This window comes from Erithacus rubecula, assembly GCF_903797595.1.
Source record: "Erithacus rubecula genome assembly, chromosome: 2".
Taxonomy (NCBI): Eukaryota; Metazoa; Chordata; class Aves; order Passeriformes; family Muscicapidae; genus Erithacus; species Erithacus rubecula.
The window spans coordinates 90,188,118-90,214,829 of NC_136685.1; the positions used below are offsets into that span (position 1 = coordinate 90,188,118).

A 26,712-nucleotide genomic window follows, 5' to 3' on the forward strand; every position below is an offset into this window, starting at 1 on the left:
TAAATTACACTTCTCCAAACACAGACTACAGGCAAATTTACCAAAATCTCTGCCCCAGAGGTTTTATTGTCTAACCAGTCAGTGACTGGGGCATGTGTGTGAGAAGGAGTAACAAAAGCAAAGATGTGCAAGTGAAATCTGTACCTCAACTTGCCTAAATTTCCTTGCCTCAACTAAAAAAAAAAAAAAAAAAATCAAATCTTGTCTTTCATGGGAGCAACTGAAGAATTATAGCCTTCATGTAAGCAATTCAATGAATAATTGTTCCCCAAACTCACTCTCTCTTTTTTTGTTTTTAATCTTTTTTTTCTTTTTTTTCCAAGTGATGAAAGATTTTGTTGAATTAAGGTAATGACAAAAGGTAAAACTTTGGTCTGAAGAAAACCTTCTCTGAAGAAAAGGCAGAGTTGATCTCATCAGTATGCACACAGTTTTGGAATCCAGACTCTGATGCTTTTCAGTCTTTGAAAATTTGCTATTAACCTGTTTACCAAACATACTAACAATGTACCTACTGGTCAAAGAACATATTTTTACATGTGGCCTGATATTGGGTTTGACATGCAAGAACCACTGTACCAAGCTGTGAACACCTATGAAGCAAGCCTAGCCTTTGAACTGAGATAACCCCTTAAACTTTTCATCTCTTAAAACTTCGGTTTACATTTCAATTAGGTCACAAGCAAAATTCATTTGGTCATGTCAATCTACAGATGACATAGCTTGATCATAAAAATCATCACAGAGCTAAGCACAATTGGTAATCTCAACAGCAGGCAAAGATGCTCTAAAATAGAAACGCGTGGGTGGGTTATGCATCCCTACTATCTGTTTTCAGTAATCCATCCACTATGCATTATTTTTTTTTCCCCATACATTATTTTTAAGTAAATATAAAACTGAAAATAAAATAAGCCCACTGAGGTGTCCTAAAAAATAAAAGATTTAGAGGGAACAGGCAGGAAAAGCAAGAGCAAAAGTAAAGACTCCTCAAAAAAAAGTCTTTCAGTCCACAAACAGAGAATCATAGCATCATTTAGTCCAACCATAAACCCAGAAGTACCAAGTCCATCACTAAGACATGGTTCTCAGTGCCACAACATAGAAGAGATCTTGTGGCCAGATCTCCACTCTGTCTATCAGGAGACACTAAAGAGAAGATCACCAAAAACTTTTTGCCATCATTAGTATTGAAATGGGTTTTTTTCCTTCCCCCGTTCCTCTCTCTGGGATTTTTTTGAACGTGGATCTTATAATTGAAAGCCAGTGGATTAAGCATAACACATCAAACCACTGTTAACACCCAGCCTCCCGCAAGGCTGAATCCTAACAACTCTGTTTTCTGCCTACAGTATGTGCAAGCAAGTGGAACCACCACATGCACTGCATGCTAAAGGCCACAGCCTTTGTCTTCTCCAAGTTCTGTCTATTTCAGAGGCTAACATGCTGCAATTAGTCTAATTAATGTGAAACAATGAGCTGTGTTACCACTTATCAAATTGATTGTTCCCCTATCAAAACAAAACAGGCTGGCTTTTTGATGTAATTTCAAGAGATGATTTGAAATGTCATGTTGCTGCAAGCCAATTACCTTATGACTGGAGTCACGGTCAACAGAATACATAATTAGCACGAGTTTGGGAAGGCTGCTTACTGCTAGTATGCTAATTAACTGTCTTTTGTCATAAAACAAAAAGGTTGTAGCTAGGGTTGTGAAATAGGTCTTTTTTATTTACATTTCTTTGTGCTTATCAATGTGAGGCATGACAATGCAAAAGAATGGAAAATTTTAATTCCACTACTTCAAATTAATAGTGAGCTGCAAGGTCAGGTGCAGCAATGGACGGTGAGCAGCGCTCAGCCCTGCCACGTGCGACACACGGGCTGCACCCCCTGCCCAGGGCTGGCCAAAATCAACCCCCCAGTGAGCCTCACACCAAAGAGCAACCGAGCAGCACCTGGGGAACACAACTAACAGGCATGTGATGGGTTCCAGAAGCTCCTTTCCATAAAAGAGGAGAGGAGCAGTGACACCTGACTGCCATCCTGCCACACCTCTCCAAAAGCTCCCCCCAGAAAGCTGGGAACACTGAACTCTAAACAAGTGGCATTATTACTTCTGCTTCAGCATGGTGCTCACAGAACACTTAACAAGGGTGTGCAGGATGGCAAACAAACCCTGCCTGCAAGTAAAAAGCTTCATAACTCAGCTGCTGCCACCTCCTCTCTGTCGCCTCATTTGTGTGATAAATTTTGATTTCCTCAGGCATTCGTTAAAGATCTGATCCTGCACGGCACTGGGTGCCCTCTATACCTATAGGTTTCAGGGGAAGCTGAGGAGCTCATTACTTTGCAGGATAAAGATCTCCCAGAAAGAATCCAAACTTAAAAGCTGGCTGTCAGCAGCTCCCACTCTGCCCTCCCTCATCCCAGCATCGCTCCACGCGCCATCACACAAGGGAAACCGAGGGCAGAAATTAGCTTAGTGAATCATCGCTAATTCCCACCAATTTAAATTCTGGTTTTCTTTTTCCTGCCTTTAATTCAGCACTTTATTTAAGGTTTTGCTTGGCCTGACTGAGTCCCGAGAGCAAGGTCTGAAATTGCTGGAAGTTTTAATGATGTTGTTTCGCTAACAGCTGCTGACTTACGAATCCTCCCATTTGTCGTAAAAACGATTTTGTTTCTCTGTGCATGCTTGGTTTGAACCACTATAGAGATAATTCTCGTGCTTCTTGATAGCCCTTAAAAGCAAGAGAGACATGCAAATCACTCTCTTATAGAGAGGAGAAATTAAGTGTTCAAAACCTAGATCAAAAAGTTGTCAAGCTGGCCTTTTCTGAGGACTTAATTTAAATTCAAATTCAGTCTACTCCAGGTTTGCACCAAGACTTGTAAAGTTTCAAATCCAGAAATCACATGGAGTGGATCACCCTCAAAATGATGATATGAAATTAGGAGGCATTCCTAGAAGATTTTCCTGATTTCTCTTTCAATCCAAGTGAAACTTGAAGTGTAAAGAAATAAGATGTGTGCAGGAAGACTAAATTTTATCTCAGATGATGACACCTATAACGAACAAGAAAATACTAATTTCTTCTGGTGCTGTCATTTACTAGAATCAACATCATCCTTCCTGTCTTTATTCAGCAGAGAAAACAAAGCTAATCCCAATTTCTAAAGAGCTGGCTAATAAAGGAGTCAAGGGATCATTAGTCTAATTAACTCATTCCTGTTTTCAGTTTACATTTCATTATGCTATTACACTCTTTGAAATGTCAATTTTTAAATACCATAGAAAACTGTTTAACATATAGACATTATGTTCAACAAACCTAGAGACATATAGAACAGTTACTCAATATTAGTAACTTAAGAGTATCCTGGTATGCCACTCAATATCTCCCAGCCAAAGCATTTTTGTAAACTTTGTTTATTGATATAAAAATCAAGGAAGTATTTCAGTGACACTTGGCCCCTTGTTTAATGACAATGTTTTTTAGTACCTGAGTATTTCATAATAGCCAGGTCGATGTCCTTGCATCTACTGTTGGTAAACAGACCATTTTATTCTGAACAAAAATAAATCAGGATATGAAGCTACAACTTCCTGCAGGTTTCTTTTTTTCTACTTTTATTGGGTGTCTTTCTATAGCTTAACATAATGAGTCATTTACTGCACTTTAAGTCAATTTTTAAATTGATTTAATGAGTCATCAAGTCATTTACTGTCTTTTAAGTCAATTTTTAAATAAACACAACTTCTGTTGCATTGATGGTAAGTTCTGTAATCAACTGTTTGGAAACAATCAACCTCAGTTAACAGCATGGACTTTACTGCTATGCTTTTACAGGCAAGTACAAATTTCATAAAACAATTAAATTAATGATACCAGAGAAATATCACTTATGATACGTGCGTGCACACAAAAACAAATAGGAAGGAAGCAAGCCTGAAAGCACACACAAACCAACAGGCATTTGTCTGTCTGTACCTCTGAACATCTCACGTGCACTGGCTTCCTTCCTACTGGGAGCACACAGCTCTTGCTCAGCATTCAATGCTATAGTAAACCACTAAATGTGTGTAACACCACACACAACTTGTCCCCACACATCTCCTGAATTGTTCAATGCTTAAACAAGACATTGTCCACAAATTGTTGGACCACAGCCTGAAGGATGAAGACATTTTGCCAGAGTGCTTCTCCACCCTGAAATATCCACAGGAGGTGGGGATACCCCACCAACTAAGATGGGCACAACTGGCACTATCTCCTTGGTATCCCCTTTTATAAATGACCCTTATGTATGTGAGAGACTTTTCTGGTGTGTCTGAGATCCATCAAACTCCTTTCTAAAACCTCCTGATATCACCTGAACCAAACCTACAGCAGAAAGCTCACCAGCTAATTCTCTGGCTATTTTAATTTCAGAGATCTGGAGTTTTGTCTTCTGAATAGCCAGGACCCTGCTGAGACCTCTACAGCACCTATACAACACCCTCAAATTGTGACAGTGTGTTTGTATAGGTTCAGCTCTTCTGGGCTGCAGGTGCTACAGAAAGGATAATAAGTTAGTTCTAATATCCACTTGTTCAGTCTATTGCAGGAAAAGAAGTCACTGCTGGTTCCTAGCAAACAGAATGTGAGAGTAGATACAACACTGGCTGGGGGAAACCATGCAGCTACTCACTATCACTGGCTTTTGTAGCTGTCCTTGCCCTGTGGAAGGAACAAGGGTGCAGCTTTACACACAAAAGTTTGGAATGTATGTCTGAGAACAAGGGTTTGCATCAGAAGTCTCTCACCTGGTGAGACCTGCACTTCCAGATCAGAGAGGGATTAAGAGACTTTTATCAGAGTTTGAAACTGAGGGGAAACTTGAGCAGAGGCAACCATGTGAACCAAGGAACCCACGCAAGGTATTTCTGGGATCACAGTATGGGGATCCCAGATCTGCAGGAAGCAAAGAGAATGTTAGCATTCTGCTTTCTGTCACCAGCTGTAATGCACTTGAGAAAAGAAGTGACTTAAAAAGATGTAAAAGAAGACCATGAGTGCAGTATGTGAATAATTTTAGTGGCTTAACGAGGATTAAACTACATCCATTAATTAATGCATTTTGAGAAAGTTAATGAAAAAGAACATATCTATTTGCCCAAAACATAATACATATATCTTTAATATCATCTCTGCTTTATAAGGATTGAATCCAGATAGGAGCTGTGGCTAACAAGGTACCTGATAATGCTCCTGGAATAAGAGGTGAGCGTTAGCTCTCATTAATTCACATTCTTAGTGCTATTTGGCTCCATGGACTACCCTGATGTGATCTAACAGGATGTGGCATGCCAGAATGCATCACAACACGTTTGGAATTGTAAAAGCACACAGACCCTCAACAACTAAACTTCCCTGCAGCCCCTGGTATGGAGTTCAGCATTCCTGATCAGGCACTGTCTCAGCTTTATTATCAACATGTTATACCTCCCACTGCTTGTTCAATGAGTATTTTCCTCTCATCTGTTTTCTAAACCAGCCATGGGAGGTCAATGCACCTTAATTTAAAATCAAAAGCACAGAATGATGCTTAAAGCTTTGACTTACTGGGATTTTTTATTGTCTTCCCCTCCATGTATTTTTACCTGGTATCACCCAAATCTAGCACTGCCAAGAGAAGACCGAAGCGATGAGGAGACACACACAGTTACTTTAGCAAATTCTTTAAAAAAAAAATAAAATAATTGGACTTGAAAGAAGCCTGAAAGATGAGAGCAAAAGCGAGCATGAAGAAGGAGATGTGGCATCGTACACCCCGTCTAACAAGGTATTGAGCACCGAAGCCCAGGGGACTCTTGGTGCTCTCGCTGTGAAGATTAGACAAGAGCACTCGCGCAGGACACAGCAGGAATATGAAGGGACATGAAGTGAGCAATCCCAGCAGACAGCCTGTTGAAATGTCAGTCAGGCACTCTGCCTCCACCACCTTTCACAGAGCTAAACATCTCTTTATGTCAGAACAAATTGGGCAATCCTCAAATCTTTTTTTCCTCTCCCCTGACTTCAATGCGGCGCGGGGCGCTGGGAAGGAGCGCGGGAGGGAGCGCGTACAGACAGTTCACTTCAGTTCACATGAAAGCGCCTGACACGCTACAAGGCTGAATACTGATATTGGCACCTCTTACAATCTTATCAGAGAGCAGGAGCAGCAGCAGCCGCCTGCTGCAGACCTTCCCCCCTTCCAATTACGCCGGGTGCCTGTTCCTTTCCCAAGCATCCCGCAACGTCCTTTGAAAGTAAACTCCTGGGCTTGATCAAAGGCCACAAAAGCAAACACACCATTTCTGTATTTATGAGCATATTTACTTCTGTCATCTTTTTCTTGTTTTCACTGCCATCTTTCCCTTGCTAGCCCATTAAGGAAGTCTAATTTTAACCAACATCCAGCACAGTGCTCAAACACAGACTGGTGAGTAACCACAATCTTATTTTAAATTATTTGCTTTCCCTTACAAAATTCTGTACGGGGTGTTTGGTTGGTTTTTTTGACTAAAAAAGATACACAGAAGTTATTTTTGCAGGAGAACAACACACAAATCTTTCCACTGCCTTCTGTGAACGTTAGAGAGCTCTTAGTATGATTATATGGAGATACCTTAATTAATATGATTGATATTTTTAAAATTTGATCCAACACATGAAAACATTACTTTATAAAAAAGCAGCCAATATACATTTTTGAAAAAAAAAAGGCATATGAAAACAGAAATCTTAACCCAGCCAAGACATGAAGAACTCTGTGAAACTGCCTCCAAGAACAGCAAGATGAACCTGCTAACTCCACACTTAACTTATAAAGATGCTGAACAATAACATTTCTTCTAAAGTACCTTTCTGAGCAAACCCCAAACAACAGACACATTCCAAACACCAAAAGAATCCTTCCCCTGACAAATAAACTCATGGTTTTAGAAAAGGAAAGTGAATATTCAATAATATAAGTAATTGGCCACTGCCATACTTCACCTAGTCTTTAGATCAGAGGTTTGTATCACTTGTGCAGAATGATCAATTTGTAAGACTTCATTCTGTATATTTTCTAAAAGTTGCCTAGCATTTCTAATATTAACTGATTATAGTTAAAGATCAGATGCATTTAATTGCAATTTTAAGTTTCTGTTTATGATACTCAGGCAGGTAAATGGCTGTGTGCATGGAAGAGACATTACCAGACCATTTGCTGCCCATTATTGCCAAGTAAAGGAGCCCATACTGGAACAAACAGTGAAGCATTTCTGGCATTTGTTGAAGGAAGAAAGCTTTATAAGAAAAAAGAAATACCACTGATTTTACAGGTGTTTAATAAAGATAAGCTGAAAAAAGGGTTCCTATTTTAAGCTTGGTGATAGCTAAAAATGCATTCAAATATGTTCAAAAGCAATCTGAAGTTTCCTAAAAATGGGTGTTTAAAAGTATTCAAGAAAACAGTAAAAATGCAAATATTTGTCACATTATTGTAGGATATGGGACAAAAATGCTCATAAATTCAAAGAACCCTGCTGAGGCAAACTGCATTTCATTTAAATATGACATTATTTGGGAGTCATTAAAACAAAAATAATGTTTATTGGTTGCACTGTAAAGGTTACTATGAGAAAACAGCCAAAGTTTGCCCGAACTCAAATGAGTGTTGAAAGGCACTGTGAGCATAACACCCTTAATTTTCAATTGTTGTAGCTGTGCCATGGGAAATGAAAAGACTAAATGTAATTGATGATTCACTACTATAGAAATACTACAGCAAAAATAATGAGGATGTATCAGTATTTTCAAGACCCTTGGTCTGATATTCTAATGTACTTCATACACATTACAATGAGACAAAAAAGAAAAAAAAAAGGATGCCAATAATGACTGCTGACTTTTCATTCAGAAATGTAGAAAATATACAGTGCCTTATGATTGCTACAAAATACATACAACAGCTGTCATCCCTCTACTCAAAGATATTTCCTGATTTTTTTTTAACAAATTCACATGATGGGACACTTAGGCTACAGAGGAGTAGGTTAATATGTTGGGTTTAAAATTAAGAGTCTAAATCTCATTGTTAAAAGCATCCAACCTTATTGAAGAAAGAGGACTTCTAGATGCAGCCATGAAGAGCCTTCTGCAGCCCAAGTTAAAAATATTCTGTTTACATGGACTTGCATAAGTCTGTCTATACTCCTAAAAAGCATAGTGAAATAATGCCCTCCAAACCCTAGAGTTGCCATTTTTGAACCTTAAACCATTCCCTGCAGTCATTCTGAACCATTAATTGCTGGTTATTTGTACATGGAAATCAAGATGTAGATGCACGCAGATCCCTTGATTACACAGACATTTAGTCAGTGGCTTTACTCCTGTGAGTAGTTTTTGGTGAAGCAATCAAATTAAGCATCCCATTAAATATCTGATGTAGGTAAATCAGGTCTTAAAATTTGATCCATCTTGCATCTCCATCTCTTAGATTTGATTGCATTTGTGAAAATCAATCATGCACTTGTCTTAGTCCTGCCTTAATTCTGTCAATGAATTTAAACACATCACATACAGCACTTTTATGTGGTTTAAATCCAGCTATGAAGACCCATTACGGTTCTGAGTTAAAATAATTCTGCACTGCACCACTTCTACACAGTGGCCTGCCTGGGCTGCCTGTGAACTGGTCTCACTTCCAACCCATTTTGTGTGTTTCCTTCCAATATGTCCTGAGCCACATGGTGTGAGGGGGCAGGGGAAAGGGCTGGGATGTTGCACTCCCTCTTACTACTGTTCTCAGGCTGTAGCTAAGCAAATGCTTATTCACAATGCCCTGCAACAGCCTGTACCTAACACAGCTTCCTGAAGCTATTAAAAGTGGACACACAATAACTGCAAGCAGAATTTGGCTTATTGTCTCCACAGATTTGTGCTAATATACCAGTGTCTCAAGACATCACTTCATTTTCATAACAAGGAGGAGATTTAATTTCTGCGGATTTCTATAAAAAGCAATTTGGAAACTTCTCAACAATGATATTGCTTCCCATAAATGCCAAATTGGTAAAAACATCATAAGAGGAAAACACAGCACACTGACAATATAATTTTTTCTAACTTAAGTACCAGCATTATTCAAAGACATTATACTGCTAAGTATACAAATAATTCATTCATTTTAAGGATCGAAAGCATAATATTATTTTGTTAAATTAAGCTCTTGCTTTCCCAAATCCCTCTTTTCCACTTAGACTGAGGGAATAAAAACAACTGAAAACACATCTGTGTGCAAGGCTTTTTAGTTTTCAGGGGTTGTTCTATTCTGGTTGGGGTGTGCACTTCCCTTTTAGCTGATTACCAAAACCCAAAAGTATCTTTCCATTATAATAGCAAATCTCTGCTTTGGATGATAAAATGAGCCTCAAGTATCATCATATCATTCCAACCTTCTACTACTTGCAAGAAGGAGGAGATTGAAGAGGGAAACCATAATTTACCTCTAACTTCTTGGTACGGGTCTCCCCACCTAAAAAGGAATTGCAACAACTGAAAGTGACTGATCAAAGATCAAAATTTCTGACTAGGGTAGCTTGGGGTGATGGGCAGGGGGTAGATAGCCTGGTTTTAAGCATAAGCTATTAATTGAAGAATGTCAGGACTTTGTGGTCCTTTAACACTCCCTATAAATGAAGGCTTGATAACAGTTATTGATCTCAGTTTTCCTGGAAAACGATCCCTGGGCTCAGCAGTGAGCAGTTTTGCTTCTCTTACTTCATAAATACAAGAACAGGGCTATTGCTCAAATGCCACCCTAACTGCTGAAAATGAAATAAAAGTAAATTTCAGTGCAGTGTGGAAAGCAATACAGGTGTATTTCCACAGGGGTTTTTTTTAGTAGCTAGCCCAAGTTTTATATAATCTCAAATTTTCTTATGGGAAATACAGAATTGCCACAGCTGACCCCTGCTATCATTTGAAAATATCTTCTTCATGAAAGCCTACTCAAACCATAGAAGTATATAAGCTACTGCTCTTATTTATTTATTGATCTTCCTTGTGCTACCATGGAACTGGAATATCTCTGCACATTAATGAATTCAGCCTAACAATACATAAAATGGGACTAATGAGCATTTCTGCTGCCCAGGCAAGAAGCTGAGACAGGGAATAGGAAGTGTTGGGTTGCTGTACCTGTAACACAACTGTGTCACAAGAAACAGCTGGAAATGCCCATTGTCTCTCCTGTCTTATTCTTCTGTCATTCAAGACTTTGCCCCATTTTCCTTCTTCCTAGTTATTTCTCCCTAAAACTCTGCTACAGGCTCATTGAATCAAAAGCTGATTTCTAAAACTTTCTGTGGAGCTGCCAGAAGCACCTCCATCACTGAAAATACATTATCACAGGATTTAAACAGAGAAAATTAATCCCCTCCCTCTTTCCACCTTCCCATCCCCAAAATGAGAAAAACGATCTTTCCATCTCCAGACCCCCAGGTCAGATTAAACCCAGATGTCGAAGGAGAGACCTAGAAAGAGGTGCACATCCCTTCCAATGAGGATTTAAGGAGAAGCTGCATGAGTAGATGAACTGTTGAACTCAGTCCTCTGTCTTAAAAATACATTTCACTGGGATTGTTAATGCACGATATAAGTACCGAAAAGATGCAACAGAATTCTGAAATATGAATTAAGGACGTATTGCCATCTCCAGCAAAATAATAAAAGTAGAGAGATTAAGAGGCAAGCATATATTTTTGAATTGTAGAATAGGTTTATAGGTCTTCTAATAACAACTTTTACTCAAACCTTACATAAATAGGCTTATATGATACAAATATTATGTGGGCTATGTGGAAACTACAAGGTCCCTAATCATGTTTAGGGATTACTTGACAGAACAGAGACATTTCATTCCTATTGGACCTAGGGATTACAGCAAAGAAACATCTAATATTCCATTTTTTAATTTCATGCATTTTTTATTTACTTTTAATGATGCTGTATATATTCATCATCCTGAAATATTAAAACAGTATGAAAAAAGTAATAAATTGGTGGAAAATTTAGGGAATGGGAATGCAACAGCACGCAAATCATACACTATCAAGTGCTTGATACACATTTAAAATTACTGTCTAGTACAGCAAAGCCAAATTCCTGGCAGATTTCTGAAGCGCAAAGTCACAATAAGAAGATCAGCAGAACAGACTGAAATAATAGAATATTCATCCCCCTAATCCATATGCAATTCTTTAGGGCTTTTTTTTAACAATGCATATGAGGTCTGACTGTATTCAGGATTTAAATAAGTTGTCTCTCTCTCTCTCTCTCACACACACACACTCTGTATTTTTATATAAAAAAAAAAGTATATACAGTTATCATTTCTGCTCTACTGCACCCACATTGACAAGGTTAGCACATCTCCTCACACCTCAGATGAAACAATAGCATTTTAAACAACAAAAGTGTTAAAAGAAATACATTTATTCATACCATTGAAACCTCCTGCAACAGCTGTGTTGAAAGGAAGGGGTCCAGTTGCCTGAAAAAGGGATTTTTTTTTTTTTTTTTTTTTTTTTTTTTTTTTTTTTTTTGTTTAGTATTTTTAACTCTTTCCTATATGATTCTGAATAATTACTGGTTAATTTAAAGCAATATCACATGTAGTTCTTGGCAATAAGATTTTGAAATTAGTATTAATTCTTTGAGATCATGCCTTTTCCTCCAGACAGATGTAATTTTACATCTGGTGTTGTATAAAGGGACAGAGACCTAGAGACAGGTAAATCATCACTCAAAAGACAGATGCTGATGATAAAGGATGGTCCATGCACAAAATGTGCTTGAGGACAGGAGCTGGGTATATGGACTATAAAACTTCCATTGCCATGCTTGAGATTACCAAATTACTTTCAATTAGTGCAAAGGCACAACTGAGCAATAGATGTTCCTCCAAACAGGAGAGTATGGAGAAATGCATCCCCTGTCATACAGACATGCCTGATCCTTAGATCAAGCAGGTTTAACTCTCTGATTAGGCAGCAAAATATCACCACCTCAGACTCATAAGTGATATAAAATGAAGATATAAAATGAAGATACCCAAACATAAGACATTTGCACCAGTAATATATGTGTGGAGTTGCTAAATAAAGGTGCCCACATGTGATAATTATGATGGCCACATGCAGAAAGCAGCTTTCACAACCATCAGGACAGCCCTTGTCACAACTCTGTTAGTGAGGCGGAGGAGCGCTAGGACAGGTGATGGCACAGGAAAAGCCATCTGGTAAGTGAGAAAGAGCAGCCACATCCTGTGGAAACCTGAATGCCCAAATGTAGCCACGGGCTATTTGTAGTAGCAGGTCTCATGAGAAATGGCCTGGGGTGTAGATCACTGCCCAGCATTTACCAGGACTTTGGGTTCCTACTTGATGGGGGCTGTGCTGGCCCAACCCTCTCAAAATCATGCTCGTGTGTTATTAGCCAGATTGTATATCAGTTGATATTGCTATTCACCTTGCAAGGTTACTTCTAATTCAACACAGGCTAAACAAGCAATGTAAAAACATATTTAATGAAATACTTCCTTTTTGCTGAGGAATCTGCTCACCTGCCCTTACTATGACACCTATCCACATTGACACAGACTCCAAATTTTGGTGCTTATTGTTTGCAGGTATCTAATTATTGCTGATAGACTGGGGGGGAAAAAACCCCTCAGCATACTGAAATCAGCAGAAGTGAACACACAACAGGGCTAGAGTACATCCATCCTGTGTGTATGTTCTTCAGGCAAACAAGCAAAAGAAGAAGCACTCTTAGAAATTACTCGATCTGTACTAATGCGAAAAGTGTGAAGTTGTACAAGGAAATAAAAGACAAATGAACATAAAACTTCTGCTAGAAAATATGACTAGGATCTATGTTAGCAAATATATCTAATAAAGCACACTGAAGTTAGGAGAGAAAGCCTGATGGACGCCCTGCAGAGCTGCACTGGACCGAATCTGAAAAGCACAGGTGGCAGCAGCTCTGATGCAAATGTGCCACGTTTTTAAAAGGCAGGGCAATTGAGTAAAAGTACAAAGTACCAAAACATCTTCTCATTTTGGGGGGAGAGTAAAAACGGCCACAGAAGGAATCTGGGATTTATTGAAGAGGAATACAGATCACCCAACAAAAATCAGGGTATACCTGAAGTACATGAGTGCTACTCTATCTTTTGCCATCCTTTATTTTACAGGATATAACAGATCTCTATGAGTTTCTATGTTAGTGAAGACAACATCAGTTTGTGACAGGAAAGGCTAAAAAAGAGCAGCAAAGCTTTTCCCCAAATTCTATATTTTGTTCCAAAGCAGAGATTTATTAAACCTTTTCTGCAAGTCTTTGAAAATTCGGTAAACACTTTTTAATGTGCATAAAGAATATTTTGTTTCCTTGTACAGATTTAGAGAAGTCGATCAGCCACATTCTTCAGAAAGCTTCTAAGCAAGCAATGCAAGACATATATTTGGAATATGAAAGTTTAATCCTACTCATTAAAACATGACAAACTTATAATTAATTGAGAATGGAGTCAATAATGAGAACATCCTTCAATGTAATGATGTTGGTACTATCAGCTTGTAATATGGGAATACACTCTAGAAAGTGAAGCATAATATAGAAAAATTACAAGCCAGTTTTAAAAAAGAGAACAGCCTGAAAGTTTTGCCTTGAGTAGAATCTTTAAAACACAAATTTTAAATCCTCAGAAGTTACATTTTTCAGTCTTCAAATGAGATAATACATTATGTTGTTTTCATGTGATGAGGAATAATTCAAGGTCTTACATTGTCTGATTAATCTCTCAACCAATATTTAGAAAAGGTTTCTCTTTGAGCTAATCAAACTTGACAAAAGCAATCTTCAAACTATGCCACATTCACTGATTTGTAAGATCTCAAACTTGTCTTTTATTAAATGCAGTTTAAATTAGCAACAGCTCTAAATTCACCTGCTTATGACACCTCCTGAATCTCACCAACAGTAGATGAGGTAGGCAAAAAGACTGCACATGCAGATCAAAGTTATTAGGACAAGCTGGTTGTTTGCTTGTTTTTTTTTTTAAGAAGGATGCAGTTTTAGTTTTAAGATAGCACTCCTTATTGCTCACACTACACTGCATTTTGGGGGATAGTTGCTGATGGCATTCAGTTAACTTTTTCTGGACATAACTGCCCAGATCTCACTGAATAAGGTCTCCCCAGTGATCCCTCCAAATAATACTTACTTCTTTATCCACAGAAAGAGGCTAAATTTCAGAATATTCAGAATCTCATTACATTCTTTGGCTTTTAGTATCAAACAGTATCATTAGATTAAAGGACATCACTCCAGAAGAGCAATGTTTTGATGAGAACACCTAATAAGGAAGCACTACAACACTACCAGGTAGGAATCACTGTGGGCTGTAAGCACCATCTCAGCCTTCACCTCTCTAACAGTGTTGGTAGTTTGCTTTCTTTCTGTGAGTGGCCACATGTGCAAACAGGATTTTCCCACAGTTTGAGAACGTGTTTAAATTTGGTTGCCTGACTACGAGCACTAACAGAGACTCCTGAGTTAGCATGGCTAAGCAGGAGGGGAAAAATGTAGGAGAGATGCACAAATTAATCCCCTACTACAAATGTTCCAAGAGGAAATCAGGCCTCCAGCTCATTCTTCCTCTCAAGCCACACCTAAGTTTTGATAAATAAATTACTGAGCTACTGACTCTCCTCTATTTCCTCCTCATGGTTGTGCACAACCAAGAAACTGCATTTCTGGCAACACCTGTGATAAAATAACACAATGTTAAAGGAGTCAAAAACAGGCTCCATTAACAAAGCCTCACATGTGTTAGAAGTTGCTAGTGCAAATCTTTTTGGGACTCAAGGAAGGATATTCAAATATTGGGTAACACACTCTGACTGGGAAGACTGTCAATAGAGTTTCTCAATTTGTTTATATAAATGGGCCAACACTTTTAAAAGCACTTCAGAGCACTTAACTAAAGCAAACAAGCACTTGAACTTTAAATATCTAGCAAGAGAAGTCATTGACAAGTATGACTTGACTTAGTAAATTCTAGTATCTTTGCAACCTTTCATTCATACAGTCTGTTCATGAAGAGAAGCACCAGGCTCCCATCTGAACTTCAGCTCTGCTCTAAGACACAGAAAGAATGGGGTGAGAACAGCCTAGCCCCCTTCTAGTTATTTTTGATAAAGCAAACAGCTTTGCTTCTTCCTAAACAGGGATCCTGGTCCATAACAGTCTTTACAAAGCAGCTTCCTTATTCTGAAAACTTATTCTCTCTCTTACTTGGTCTTTATGGTAGGATTACTTCATAAGATGAACTTTGCTTTACTCTTATATCCATGGTAGCTAAGCCTTGATTTGGGAATTTAACATTTACCAAACACCATCCTACTAATTCTCAAAAGATCTGGGAATAATGTTCTATACTCTATGACTAGGGTGCCTTTGGTAAGTGGCCTCATCATGGTGCCAGTGTCTTGTACATTCTTTATATCTTCATATTTATAACACAGCTCTTCCTAGCTACTGCATTATACACAACCACAGCAGTCATTTCCTGACCAAATTAGTGTGATCTGATTCACATGCACTTCTCTGCTGACAAACCAGAACCCAAATGAGTGAGATAAAGGATTCTGGAGTTTTGGATGCTTTAGGGTTTTTTTTTAAACTGATGTCTAGCTCAAGTACTAATTGGCCCCCAGAAACAAGAAGGTGGTGTTTAAAAAAAGTATTTCTGATTAGTAGCATGTAAATCCCATACCCTAAAATCCTGAAACATATCTTGATTTTTATCCCTCTCTGAATGTGTTTTGCACACAGTCTGCATAACGTGGGAGAAAAAGAGGTGGCAGAAAATACCTTTACTTAACCTGGCTTTCACCATCTTAGAAAAAGGAAATAAAGTATTTTTAAGATATATTCTGGAGCTCAGTGGCCACATTGGGATTTTAGTTTGCTAGTTTTAGGGGACATGCAGCATGTTCTGGAACTGGCTGCTTGGGATTTGTTCTGATTAGTCTGGTTATGAATAATCTCAAAACAGTATTTTGGTAGGAAAAAAACCTCACAGTTGATACAGCTGCAAATATGAACTACTGAGTGCTAAAGCCTCAGACTATGTACAGTTCCTAAAAGAAATAGCTTTGAAAACTCTTTGAAATACCATGCAAGTCATAATTGGGTTTTAATGTATAAAACGGCTCAGTAATTTAAATGTTTGGAAAAGAAAACAGTCTTTCTTAGAGTTTATGAAGTGATAAGTCTATTTCTTAGAATGATTAACTATGCTACCTGATTTTGAACACGAGCATCTCCTAGCATATGCTCTCCACATCTGACACTGTGCGAGCATACAGTTTTACCAAATTAATATTCCAGGAACCCATTCTGATACTAAACTCCCATTTCTCACCTCTCTGCCTTGAGTAAGTGCCTTGGTTTCTACAAAAGCAGTTTTACTTTCTGTTCTTAAACAAGTGAAACCAGGATTAATCTCTGCTCCTCATGCATTTGGGTCTACTGAATGACAAATTAGATTTATATGTACAGGATGCATATGATGACATTTCCACTAGAAACTTAAAAACAAACAAAAAACCAACCAACCAAACAAAAAAACCCAAAAACCAAAACCACCAAACCCCAAACTCAGAAAATTAATGACATCCAAGCATTCAAGTATAATACAATACTCATTCACTTTTAGAAAAATTTTAGTAGCAAATACATATTAGAAAAACAGATGAAGTACAGCCAGGACAGCATAAAGAATGCTTTTGGGGAAGAATGCCCCAAATAATGTCCCATTTTAGAACAGTGAGAAAACGAGACTATGACAAAAGAAAATTCACTGCAAATAAGCAACAAGGTCTAATAAATTAGGAAGTCCTTAAAGAGTCCATGGCTTTGGTAGAAACTAATTAAATGGTGAGGTGAAATTACAGAACAGAAGAATAAACTTAGACAAGATGACCCGAGAGAGAGAGACAAAAGCAGTGAAAAGAAACAAACCCAGGGAAAGTACTACTCCATTCTAATAATAGATTCATCAACAGAATATCTGTATGCACTAACACTTAGTCTGAGCATCCTGAATTCTGAGCCTGATTTCCCGAGATGGCAACTATAATATTTAAAAAAAAAAATGCTTAAATTGCTCATTACTAGAAATAGATTGATTTGCATGAGAAAAACGCAGAGTTAAGATTCCCATTTCATTTACAAATATTAAGATCCTAAAATAAAGTCTGGAAGTAAGTCCTAACTCCCAGGCTAACATTTCCCTCCTGTTGGTGACAGCATCATTGCCCCTAGGACCTGGGAATTACCACACATGGTGGCCACAGGGAATAGAATGTCTGTGTGAACCCAGAAAACCTGAACAAGGGCTCAGGAGAAGGGTGTGAGAATTTGCAATTCTATCTGGCATTCAAAGACAAACAGAGGAACATCCAAGTGGGAAATACCATCAACAGCAAAAGGCCTGACTTTACTTATGCTAATCTGAGCAAAAATGCTCAACTTTCCTATTTCTCAGTAGCTTTCCTACCTTCAGCAAAACTTGCTGGTGCACAAGGCCAGCTACTTTATTTTTAAGTATGTAAATGTCAAATTGGCTAAAGACACATGAGTTTATCCTGGTGCAGAAGCCAATTGCCAGAGTAATCCAATGTGGTGCATGCTGGGCACAAGATGATGGCTGATATCCTGCAGTCAGCATGTTCCAAATTGCTTACTGGTTTTAGGTTTTAAATTACTTACCAAATACTAACTTTCATTATATTTGGGTTGGGTTTTTTGGGGGAGAGGAGGGGAGAGAGAGAGGAGTGGGTGGTATTAAATTTAATAGAAACAAATCACCAAGGCATTAGAAAAACAGCAGTTAATTTACCTGCTGCCCTAGAGAATAGTTCAGGAATATAAATTTTAGCTTTCTCATACCCACAGCTCTAAGCTAAACATTAGGTTACCTAAATTGTCTTCATCCCCTGAACACTACATGCGAAAACTCTTAATTTTGTGTTCTAGCACTTTAAGCAGAGTTGCTTATGTAGTTAAGAGCCAACATTATGTTCATGAAAACTAGTCTGAAGTATGAGACAGCCCTTCATTTTGAAGGCAAGAGTCTCTCAACTCCTAGGACCTTCAGCCACTAACCCCTCTCTCATCCATAAGCGTCCAACGCGTTTCCCATTTAAACTTACTGGACACTTACAGCAGCCAAAACACATTTTTTAACATCACTAAAACGCTGTCTCTGATGACCCTGGGACTCTAGCAAAGTTCAAGAGAAAGGTAGGTTTAGAGATTAAGCCTGAGCCCTTGCTGCACCTGAAGGGACACACTTCAGGAGGCAGACACCCTCCCACTGCTGGCTGCGGTCTCCCACCCCCCGAGCTGCGTCTGCTCGTTCCGCCAGACAAATCGCAGAGGAGAGGGAGCGAACCCCCTTCATGGACTCACCATCCTTTTCTAGTCACATTCACTACGCATTGCATTAGAAAATCGTAACGGTGTTAAAATATTTTGGCAGGATTTGTTATGGCCAGATCACTCACTTCCTTTGGGACACACAAAGCCTCCTCTGGCAATGAAACAGCCCAAATGTCAGCAAATCCTATAGAACAGAAAACGGTCTGTCAATGTAAAGCCTAAATGAATCTCCAGTTAAGCAAAACAAAATGGTACAACATAAAAATGCACATACAGAAAAAAGAAACAAGCTAGAAATATTCACTTTTTATTAAGGTTTCTCTTTTTTTTTTTTTCCCCACCCTCCAGAAACTTTTGAACAGCATTACAATGAATTCATCACAAGGTGCTATTAGAGCACAAGTTCCCTCCAAGTGCTACCAATTCACGGACAGATTAGAGGGCACATTAATAACATAGTTAATATGAAGTGTTTAGAGCCTTTACGTCGGTGACAAATACGACTCAGCCAAATTTCCTGACCATTGAGGCCACGGAGGAACAATTTGGTAGATTTCATCAACAGTTCTAATTATGTTCCTGTCAAGTCGAGAACAAAGTAATCCATAACTGGGGGGCTGCTCGGAGACAGTGCCACGTGAGAGTAATTTATGCCCAGGGCCCTCGCTGTAGTTAGTGTGCACAACGCTTGACTAACAAGTGGGCTCAAAAAAAGGAATTTATTAGGGAAAACACAGCCCTCCAGCCCCAAGCAGCTCATCAGGTGCAGGCTTAGCAGGAGTTACAAGGCAAAGTCGTCTTGTTTATAAAAGCATCTGAAGTCCACACTAGCCTCAGCAGGTTTTAAACCATAGGATTTTAACCCAAGGCTTCTGCTAGAGCTAGGTAAGCCCACTGCCAAGGCCAGGGTGCAAGCCAGCCCCCTTTAAAATCATCTCAGTCCTTGGGACACTGGTGGTACCACCTCAGAGGCCAAGTGGTACAAATGCCCTTTTGCAATCCTATAAATACCACACTAATGAAAGATGCAAAGAGATTATTTGTAACAGCAAACTAAAATGTCACAATACACAATGTTCTTCTTACCACAGCCCAACTGCGAAACAGGCTGAGAAAGGGAAAGGGAGGGGAGGAAGGTAAATGGGGAAGAAGCTGTCATGTAATTTTGAGTCATTTTCCACTGTGCTCTATATTGGGATACTGCTTCTATCCTTTCAAACAGGATCATTTTATACATGACATTCTTGCTGCATTTCACAAAAAGGCAGAATGTCTCCCTAGCACTCAAAGTGCAAAGCCTGGCAGTGGTCATTCAGGATCAGTTACTTGCATATGCAGTGAGATGTTAGAGAAAGTAAAATGATGCATTTCAAATGTGTTTAAGAACATTGTCTCTAAACAGAGGGTAAAATAACATTAGCAAAAATTTAGATCCATGCGAGAAACACAAAACACTTAATGGGTTTTAAAGCACAGTTTTCTGAAAGCAGCTGTGGGCACACACTACAGTCAGCAGTTCTAGGTTTTTATTTAGCAGACATTTGGTCCACAGCATTTAGTGGACCAAACACCAGCTTGGATAAAGGCAGTGGTCAGGCCAAGGACCCATGTCACATTGATTTGCTGTGCATCCCCAGGAAGGCTGACTTCTTCACCCACACTTCCCACTGCTAGGATGGGTACAGGTATGCAGATTTGTACCCAGATGACATACCTTGCCAATGGTTTCACCAAACTATTGGTTTTAGTTACATTTTAAATTACTAATTGACCACTGGCACATAGGAAGTGAGGAATGCAGAAGTTCATCAAACCCTGCAGCTCCTCATTTCACAATCCACTGAAGTTTGTTATCCATATTTTCTTGAACCTGTAAACTGTCTGACATTAAGTCTAGGGACTTTCTCAGCACCTACTGAGTGGGACAGGATTAGTCTCATATGACTGTAGCTTCACAGATTTATGATTACTTGCTCCCAAGGGTGAAAAAAAGTACATTTTAAAACCAGTGTTGGCTTTGCAAAAAGGCAAAGAGGAAAGGGAAAAACATAGTCCCATTCTGCAGATATGAAAAGAGAAACCTCTCTGCGAGTCAGAGACACAGTAATTCAGAAGCCAAGCAAAGCCTGGACATTCTAATTCCCAGACTCGTGATTCAGTCACAAGACATGCTTCCTTTCCTGGTGAAATGTCATGCTGCCGCCTGCTTCTGTTACAGAACACATCCTAACCAAGTGTAGCAAAAGCATGATGATCCCATTAAGTATCTAACATCTAATACCTTGTGAAAACTAATTTAGTGCTTTATCAAATCTCTAGTTTGTATGTAGAGCATAAACTGGCTACATTTGCTAATAGGGCAGATTGACCCGTCCCATATATTATCAAGGCACATCAAAGTCTGCTGGAGGACGTAGCCTTAGCTACTTATTATCCCTTGCATTAACTCTCTCACTAGCTACTCAACCAATATATTTTCCTGTAATACATTTGTCATGATTTTGCAGGGAAATCAGCAATTCTGAACAGTGCAGCAGTTAGATAACAGGACTAAACCCATCATGGTCGCCTGGCTTTCCAATCTACTGCTAATTGGCATGGACAGAGGCCCTTAGAGCTGGGCTTGCACAAGAGCACACCACTGCTGGACCCCAGAGACTCACCCTCTTAGTTAGACTTGTATTTTTAGAGCTTGAGTCATTCACATGATTTCTTCACGATTTATTACGTGCAAGAGAAATAAAGTTGGATGCCAACACCTTCAAATTTACAAGATTTTTTTTCCCCTTCCTTTTGGCAGGAAAAGGTTGTATTTTGCAACAGAACATGTGGCTTAGTAATCAGGAAAAAAGTGCTAGAATATTAGTAACAATAATGTTAGCAATATCAGATACAATGAGAACATCTTTCTTAGCTTGGATGCTATGCAATCGAATTCCCACGTGTTTATTTAGGGTCTTTCTCGTGACACTGTGTAATGAATAATACAGACATGGCTTCAGATATCTGAAGCCATGTTTCTAACTGGAAACTTGCATATATGGCTAATAGAGGGTCTGGATGGGTGTTTTGGTTTTTATTAACAATTACTACTGTTTTCTGAGAGTGATTATCTTTGGACTTGAAAACTCTGAGCCTTTATACATGGGTCTCTTACTGACCTTTCTGACCATTTGGCTACCTGTCATCACTGGAATCCAGGAGTTAGTGGGGGAATGTGAAAAATAAACTAAAATAGCAAAATACTCCCTCTTCAAACACAAATCCACTCAATAGAAATAAAATATTCTTTCACTTTGCATATGTGATTGCAGGTCATTCTGAAATATAATTATATTCATCATATAACCCTAGTTGTTAATATTTAATCCAACATTTATTTTCTCTTTTTATGGCTTCTCAAGCACTGTCATTTTCTTTTGCCTTATAACTTCTATCCCTTATGTCTTTAAACACTAATGCAAACAAGTAAAAGGCATTTGGGGAGGGAAGGGGAGTATTATATTAGGCAGTTTGTACTGTTTCTTGACAATCCCTGATCCCATTGTTGATGGATCATTTTTAATCCAGGGAATATTAAAAACTGCTTACAGCTCACCTGTGGTTTAGTATCACCAACAAAGGCAGGCCAATACAGTAGTTTTTCTACAGAGTAAAACTTCTACAGAGTAAACTTTCAGCCAGGGGAAATACATTAAACAACAACAACAAGGTGGGCAGAGAGTTAAAACATCACAATTCTATGTTACTGAATCGAACTACAAGTCTCTGGAGCTTCATTTTCCCCGCCTCCCTTTCCTTTCCCTCTATATTTTTCTTCTTCTGTTTTTATGTTGAAATCACAGGAACTACGCAGCCTAGCAAGGCTGTAATCACTCAGCAGGAGCCTGGCACTAGCACAATGCAACCACCAGCCAGGCAGCAGGAAACCAAAGGAAATCTCTCTCTCCCTCCCCCCCAGGTTTCTTAAAAGGGGCTCGGCGTGAATGAATCTTCCCGGTAGCCACCAACAATTTCTTATTCCTTCCGAGCAATCATCAATTTCAGCATCAAGTGGTTTAGTGGCTCTACAACTGGTAGTGGCAGCAGAGTAAGCTCAGCATGCAAACGTTTTGGCTAATTTAAAACCCTTGTGCTGCCGAATCAAACATGACAAGACAACAGTAAAAAGAGAGGCTATTATCCCAAATGAGAGTCGGCGGATGGCTGAAATTGGCTTGAGTGGCAGAGACAAAAGAGGTGGAAGGAGCAGGGACAACCAGGCATGATAATAGCAGATACAGTGTGCACTTTCTCCCCCACCCCCAGTGCAATCACACGTATCCCACCTGCAAGAAAAAAGGCAACATTTTCAAGTTTCATGGCCAGGCAGAAAAAATACGCTTAAGATTCAAAATAAATTAATACCTGGCAAAGCATCAACCCCATGGATATGGGGAAATGTAACTTAAAAGACATCACCCTTTAAATAGGAACCCTAATACACTGAAGACAAAACCTTTCATTTCCTACCTGAATTCATGTCCTGCTGCCCCAAGTTTATTCCCATGAGCTGAGAAGCACCTGAGGTAGGACAGAATAACTTCAAAATGGGAATAATCTGTGGCCTGGCTACTGGTGAGAATAGCTGCTACACACAATGAGCTCACAAAGAGCCCAGATCTCAAAGAGCTGCTGGGGAGGAAACGTGGAGGGCAGAGGAATTAATTTTGCAAGGCAATTGGGAGACCACAAGCATTCTCACGATGTTGAGAGCCATGAACCCTGGTGATGGCTTGCAGCTCACAGAATGATGACCTGTGGGATCACTGGAGAGCAAGCAAGTTGTCTTTTGCAAGATTAACAATTTAAAAGTGCTGAAATTAATTTTGTTTAATAGCTGTGGGTGCAGACTCCTTACAAAGTAGGTTGCAAGGTCAGCAAGCCTCCTAAAGCCTTTTAAAATGCAGCTTTTTATAGGGACAGTAGATTTAGGGTGGCTTAGGGCTTAAAGATCTAAAAAGCAAAAGACCCATAAGAGGTCATTTCCTACCACTTCCAAATCTTGGGTGAAGACATGTTCTCTGTTTTGCTTCTCATGATGACAAACTTATCAGAATATTCAAAGCTACTTGAGCAACTATAGGTTTCTTAGGGTAGGCAAAGTGAAAAAAGGCACTAAAGTCAACCATGAGAATCAGATCAACCAGCACATAGTGGGCTCAGACTCATACTGCAACATGCCCACCTGTATTGCAAAAAAGCAGTGGGAGATGAGAAAACAAATTTAGGAGACTGAGAGAATGGGAGGAGAAGACAAGGGCAGGGGGAGTGCTCACACCCTTGCCATCACTCTGAAGTAGTTTACCTGTGATTCACATCTGCCTCCTTACACGAGATCATTACACTCTAAATTACTGTACTGTACAGAGTGTTTCAAGGAACAGCTGGGCTCAACACTAAAACCAAAACCAACCATTTAAAAGGGATGTGCTCAGCTTCACACCCTAGTACATGTGAGCTATTTCTCACAACATAGCAGAATCTGCTGATTAGTGCTCCTTCTAGGACACTTTTCTCCTATATTTTTGCCAACAGCTTCCAACTAACTGTGTGTTAGTTGGAACTAAGTGTGTGCCAGTCTGGGAAGTAGAAACAGGGGATGAGTTTTGTACCACTGTCTAAGACAGTCTGAATTAGATGAAATTAAGCAACATTGCATTGAAAAATATTGGCATTGTCTGCAGGTGGACCCGTATGAAAGGTGAACTCGTGAATTTAAAGAGAACTCCAACCTCAAAAAAGCAATGCAAAGAAACATTCCCTATGTATAGAAATCCACTTGGTCTGGCACACATATTCAGGGAACCTAGAACCCCTGGGAAGAACATGATCACAAAGGATACAGCACACAGGTTTGATTCATCCTGCCCTCTTCGACATCTTTTTCCCCATAACATGAAGGAAACATGTGACTAAGTTTTCAGAGAAAAAACCCAAACCAGTAACATGCCAAGCATTAGGCATGCCAGTTGTTCCTAATAGCCCACCCTGGGGACAGGTAAGTGTCACCCAACAGAGAAATCTGTGTCCCTTAGCCACACAGGCAAGCAGAAACACTCCAGTGTTTTCCTGCATAACCAAACTTCACTACTGTGATCCTGCAGACAGAGGGGCCTCTTCCCTGGCAATGAGGCAACTGATGGTCATTAGGGAGGACAGAATTAATTCTGCTGTGAGCCTGGCACTGACAGTGGCTGAAGCAAACACACCAGCCATTTTTCTCAGCCTCTAACACAGGGACTTGGAACAAAGAAAGGAGCCCTGGGGAAATACTGAAAGCATTATAAGAAAATAATTTTAGATGCATATGAATACTGCCACCAAATACCATGTGCTTTCAGGCTGACATATGCTAGTGTATGTGGTGTTTGTTTTGTTTTTTTCATCTCAAAGCTGAATTCATATCCTCACACAGCACTCCAAGAAACGTCCAGTTCGCAATTCAGCAAGGAACTGCTTAAAAGGCAAGCCTGATCCAGGTCCTTAGGGCACCTCATCCATCCTGCACTTGGATGGCATTCTCCACCAAGGGACCCCATTAGGAAGGAAGGGCAAACTGAAATCCTAACCCAAAGCAGCCTGAAACAGCACCAGCATACGGGTGTAGCAGCGATGGATGAGCCTCCATTTGTCTTCAAAGCATGGGAAGCCAATATATCTGCTTCAGAGCAAACTCAACTTTACTTCCCAACCTTGTAGTGTACTTAAAGCTAAAATGTATATCATCTTTCTGTCCATGGATAAGGCAGCAAAGAAGTGTCACCCAAGACTCCAATTAAACAGATTGGAAGTGACGTACTTCCAGAGCAACTCCACATAGCAAAACACCCTGAGATGCACTGTTTAAAATCAATTGCCCAGGAAGGCATTGCCATGAGCAAACAGTTTCCTTTCCCGTCCACACAAAGGAATAAACCAGAAGCATCTCATGCTAGTACAAAACTTGCTGGAAAACACAGTTGCTGTAGGAACGCTATCAATACCAGAGGTATCACAGATCCTACTCTCCCTGCAGAAGGTTGGGCCCTTCCAAGCAGGAAGAAACAATATGTTTGTTCTGTGGCCAAAGTAATTATACATTTGCCTATATTGCTTTATATTTCTCTTTTCATAAAAGAGCTTTGTATTGGTGTTGAACAAGCAGAGTTATGAGACTGGAAGTCTCCAACCTAAACTTTGGTCTGGCAGAAGTAGAAAGAGCTTCACTCACTTCAGGAGAGGTGATTCTATGTATGCCAGGACGGAACATGGCCAAATATTCAATACTGCCCATTAAAATATTTGAGCTTAAACAGGTGTAATTCCCTCATGGATATTGTATTAAAGTATATATGATCAGACTTCTCTTCACATGTTAGTGTAGTAGCAATGTAATATTGCAGGAAGAACTCACATTACTCTTCCATGAGGGCAGTTCTAAGGAGAACACAGATTCAAACACTGTAACATGAAATATGCTTGAAAGAAGAATATTATATTTTTGAAAGCTGTTCATCTGCTTATGGGACTCTCTATCCAGGGCTCTTATTTACAGTTCAGAGGTATCTATTACTCCAGGTGAGATCTTCCTGCACCAGGAACTGTACAAGTGCAATAAGAGAAGACCACCATGACCAACACACACTGCAGCTCAAAGGGACCAGCCAGAGAGCTGCTGGGAGCACACACATTTCTTGTGCTCCAGCCAGGAGCCTAAACCTAAAGGTGACCCTGTCCTCATGTAGCACCATATCACCTCTAGCGCCAACTAGGCTGACCAGAAGTGGATATATCTGCCTACCTATTCAGCTCATATCAGGAAAAAAAGAGAGAGAAAAAAAAACAAAAACAGGAGAGGGGGAAAAAGCAATCAAGGTCAGGCACTTACGTATGAGCCACATACCTTGTATGAGTAACAGCAGCAGAGACCCAAATCAGCACCAAAAACTGCCTCCTCCTGCTCAATTCACAGTTAATTGTTACCAACTTATCACACCCCAAATGCCAGAGCAGTACTCTTCCTGTCTGTGTTTAAGATCACAAAAATATCTCCCACCAAAAGGCTTTTTACATATCTTACATCATACATATTGTTGTTTCTGAAGCCAGTGATAAGGCTGATCTAGGTATTCTGCCAATCTACAAAACCTAAGGAGTG

General features: G+C 39.5%; 1 protein-coding gene across 29 annotated transcripts in view; it reads right to left on the minus strand.

The window, feature by feature from the left end:
* Window positions 1-26,712, minus strand: part of ESRRG (estrogen related receptor gamma) — a 368,929-nt gene that overhangs the window by 205,588 nt on the left and 136,629 nt on the right. For 9 of the 29 annotated variants that reach the window (XM_079328601.1, XM_079328608.1, XM_079328606.1 and 6 more), the window contains one exon: window positions 18,659-18,717. The exons of 10 other annotated variants lie outside the window; for them this stretch is intronic. Coding sequence is in view for 6 of the 19 variants with exons in the window: in XM_079328607.1 (XP_079184733.1) it covers window positions 18,659-18,717 (59 nt within the window). In the remaining 13 variants the exon portion in view is untranslated. Of the gene's footprint in view, window positions 1-11,522; window positions 11,572-18,563; window positions 18,718-26,712 lie in introns of those variants that run through there. 10 more of the 29 variants (XM_079328597.1, XM_079328624.1, XM_079328625.1 and 7 more) reach the window with 3 other exon arrangements.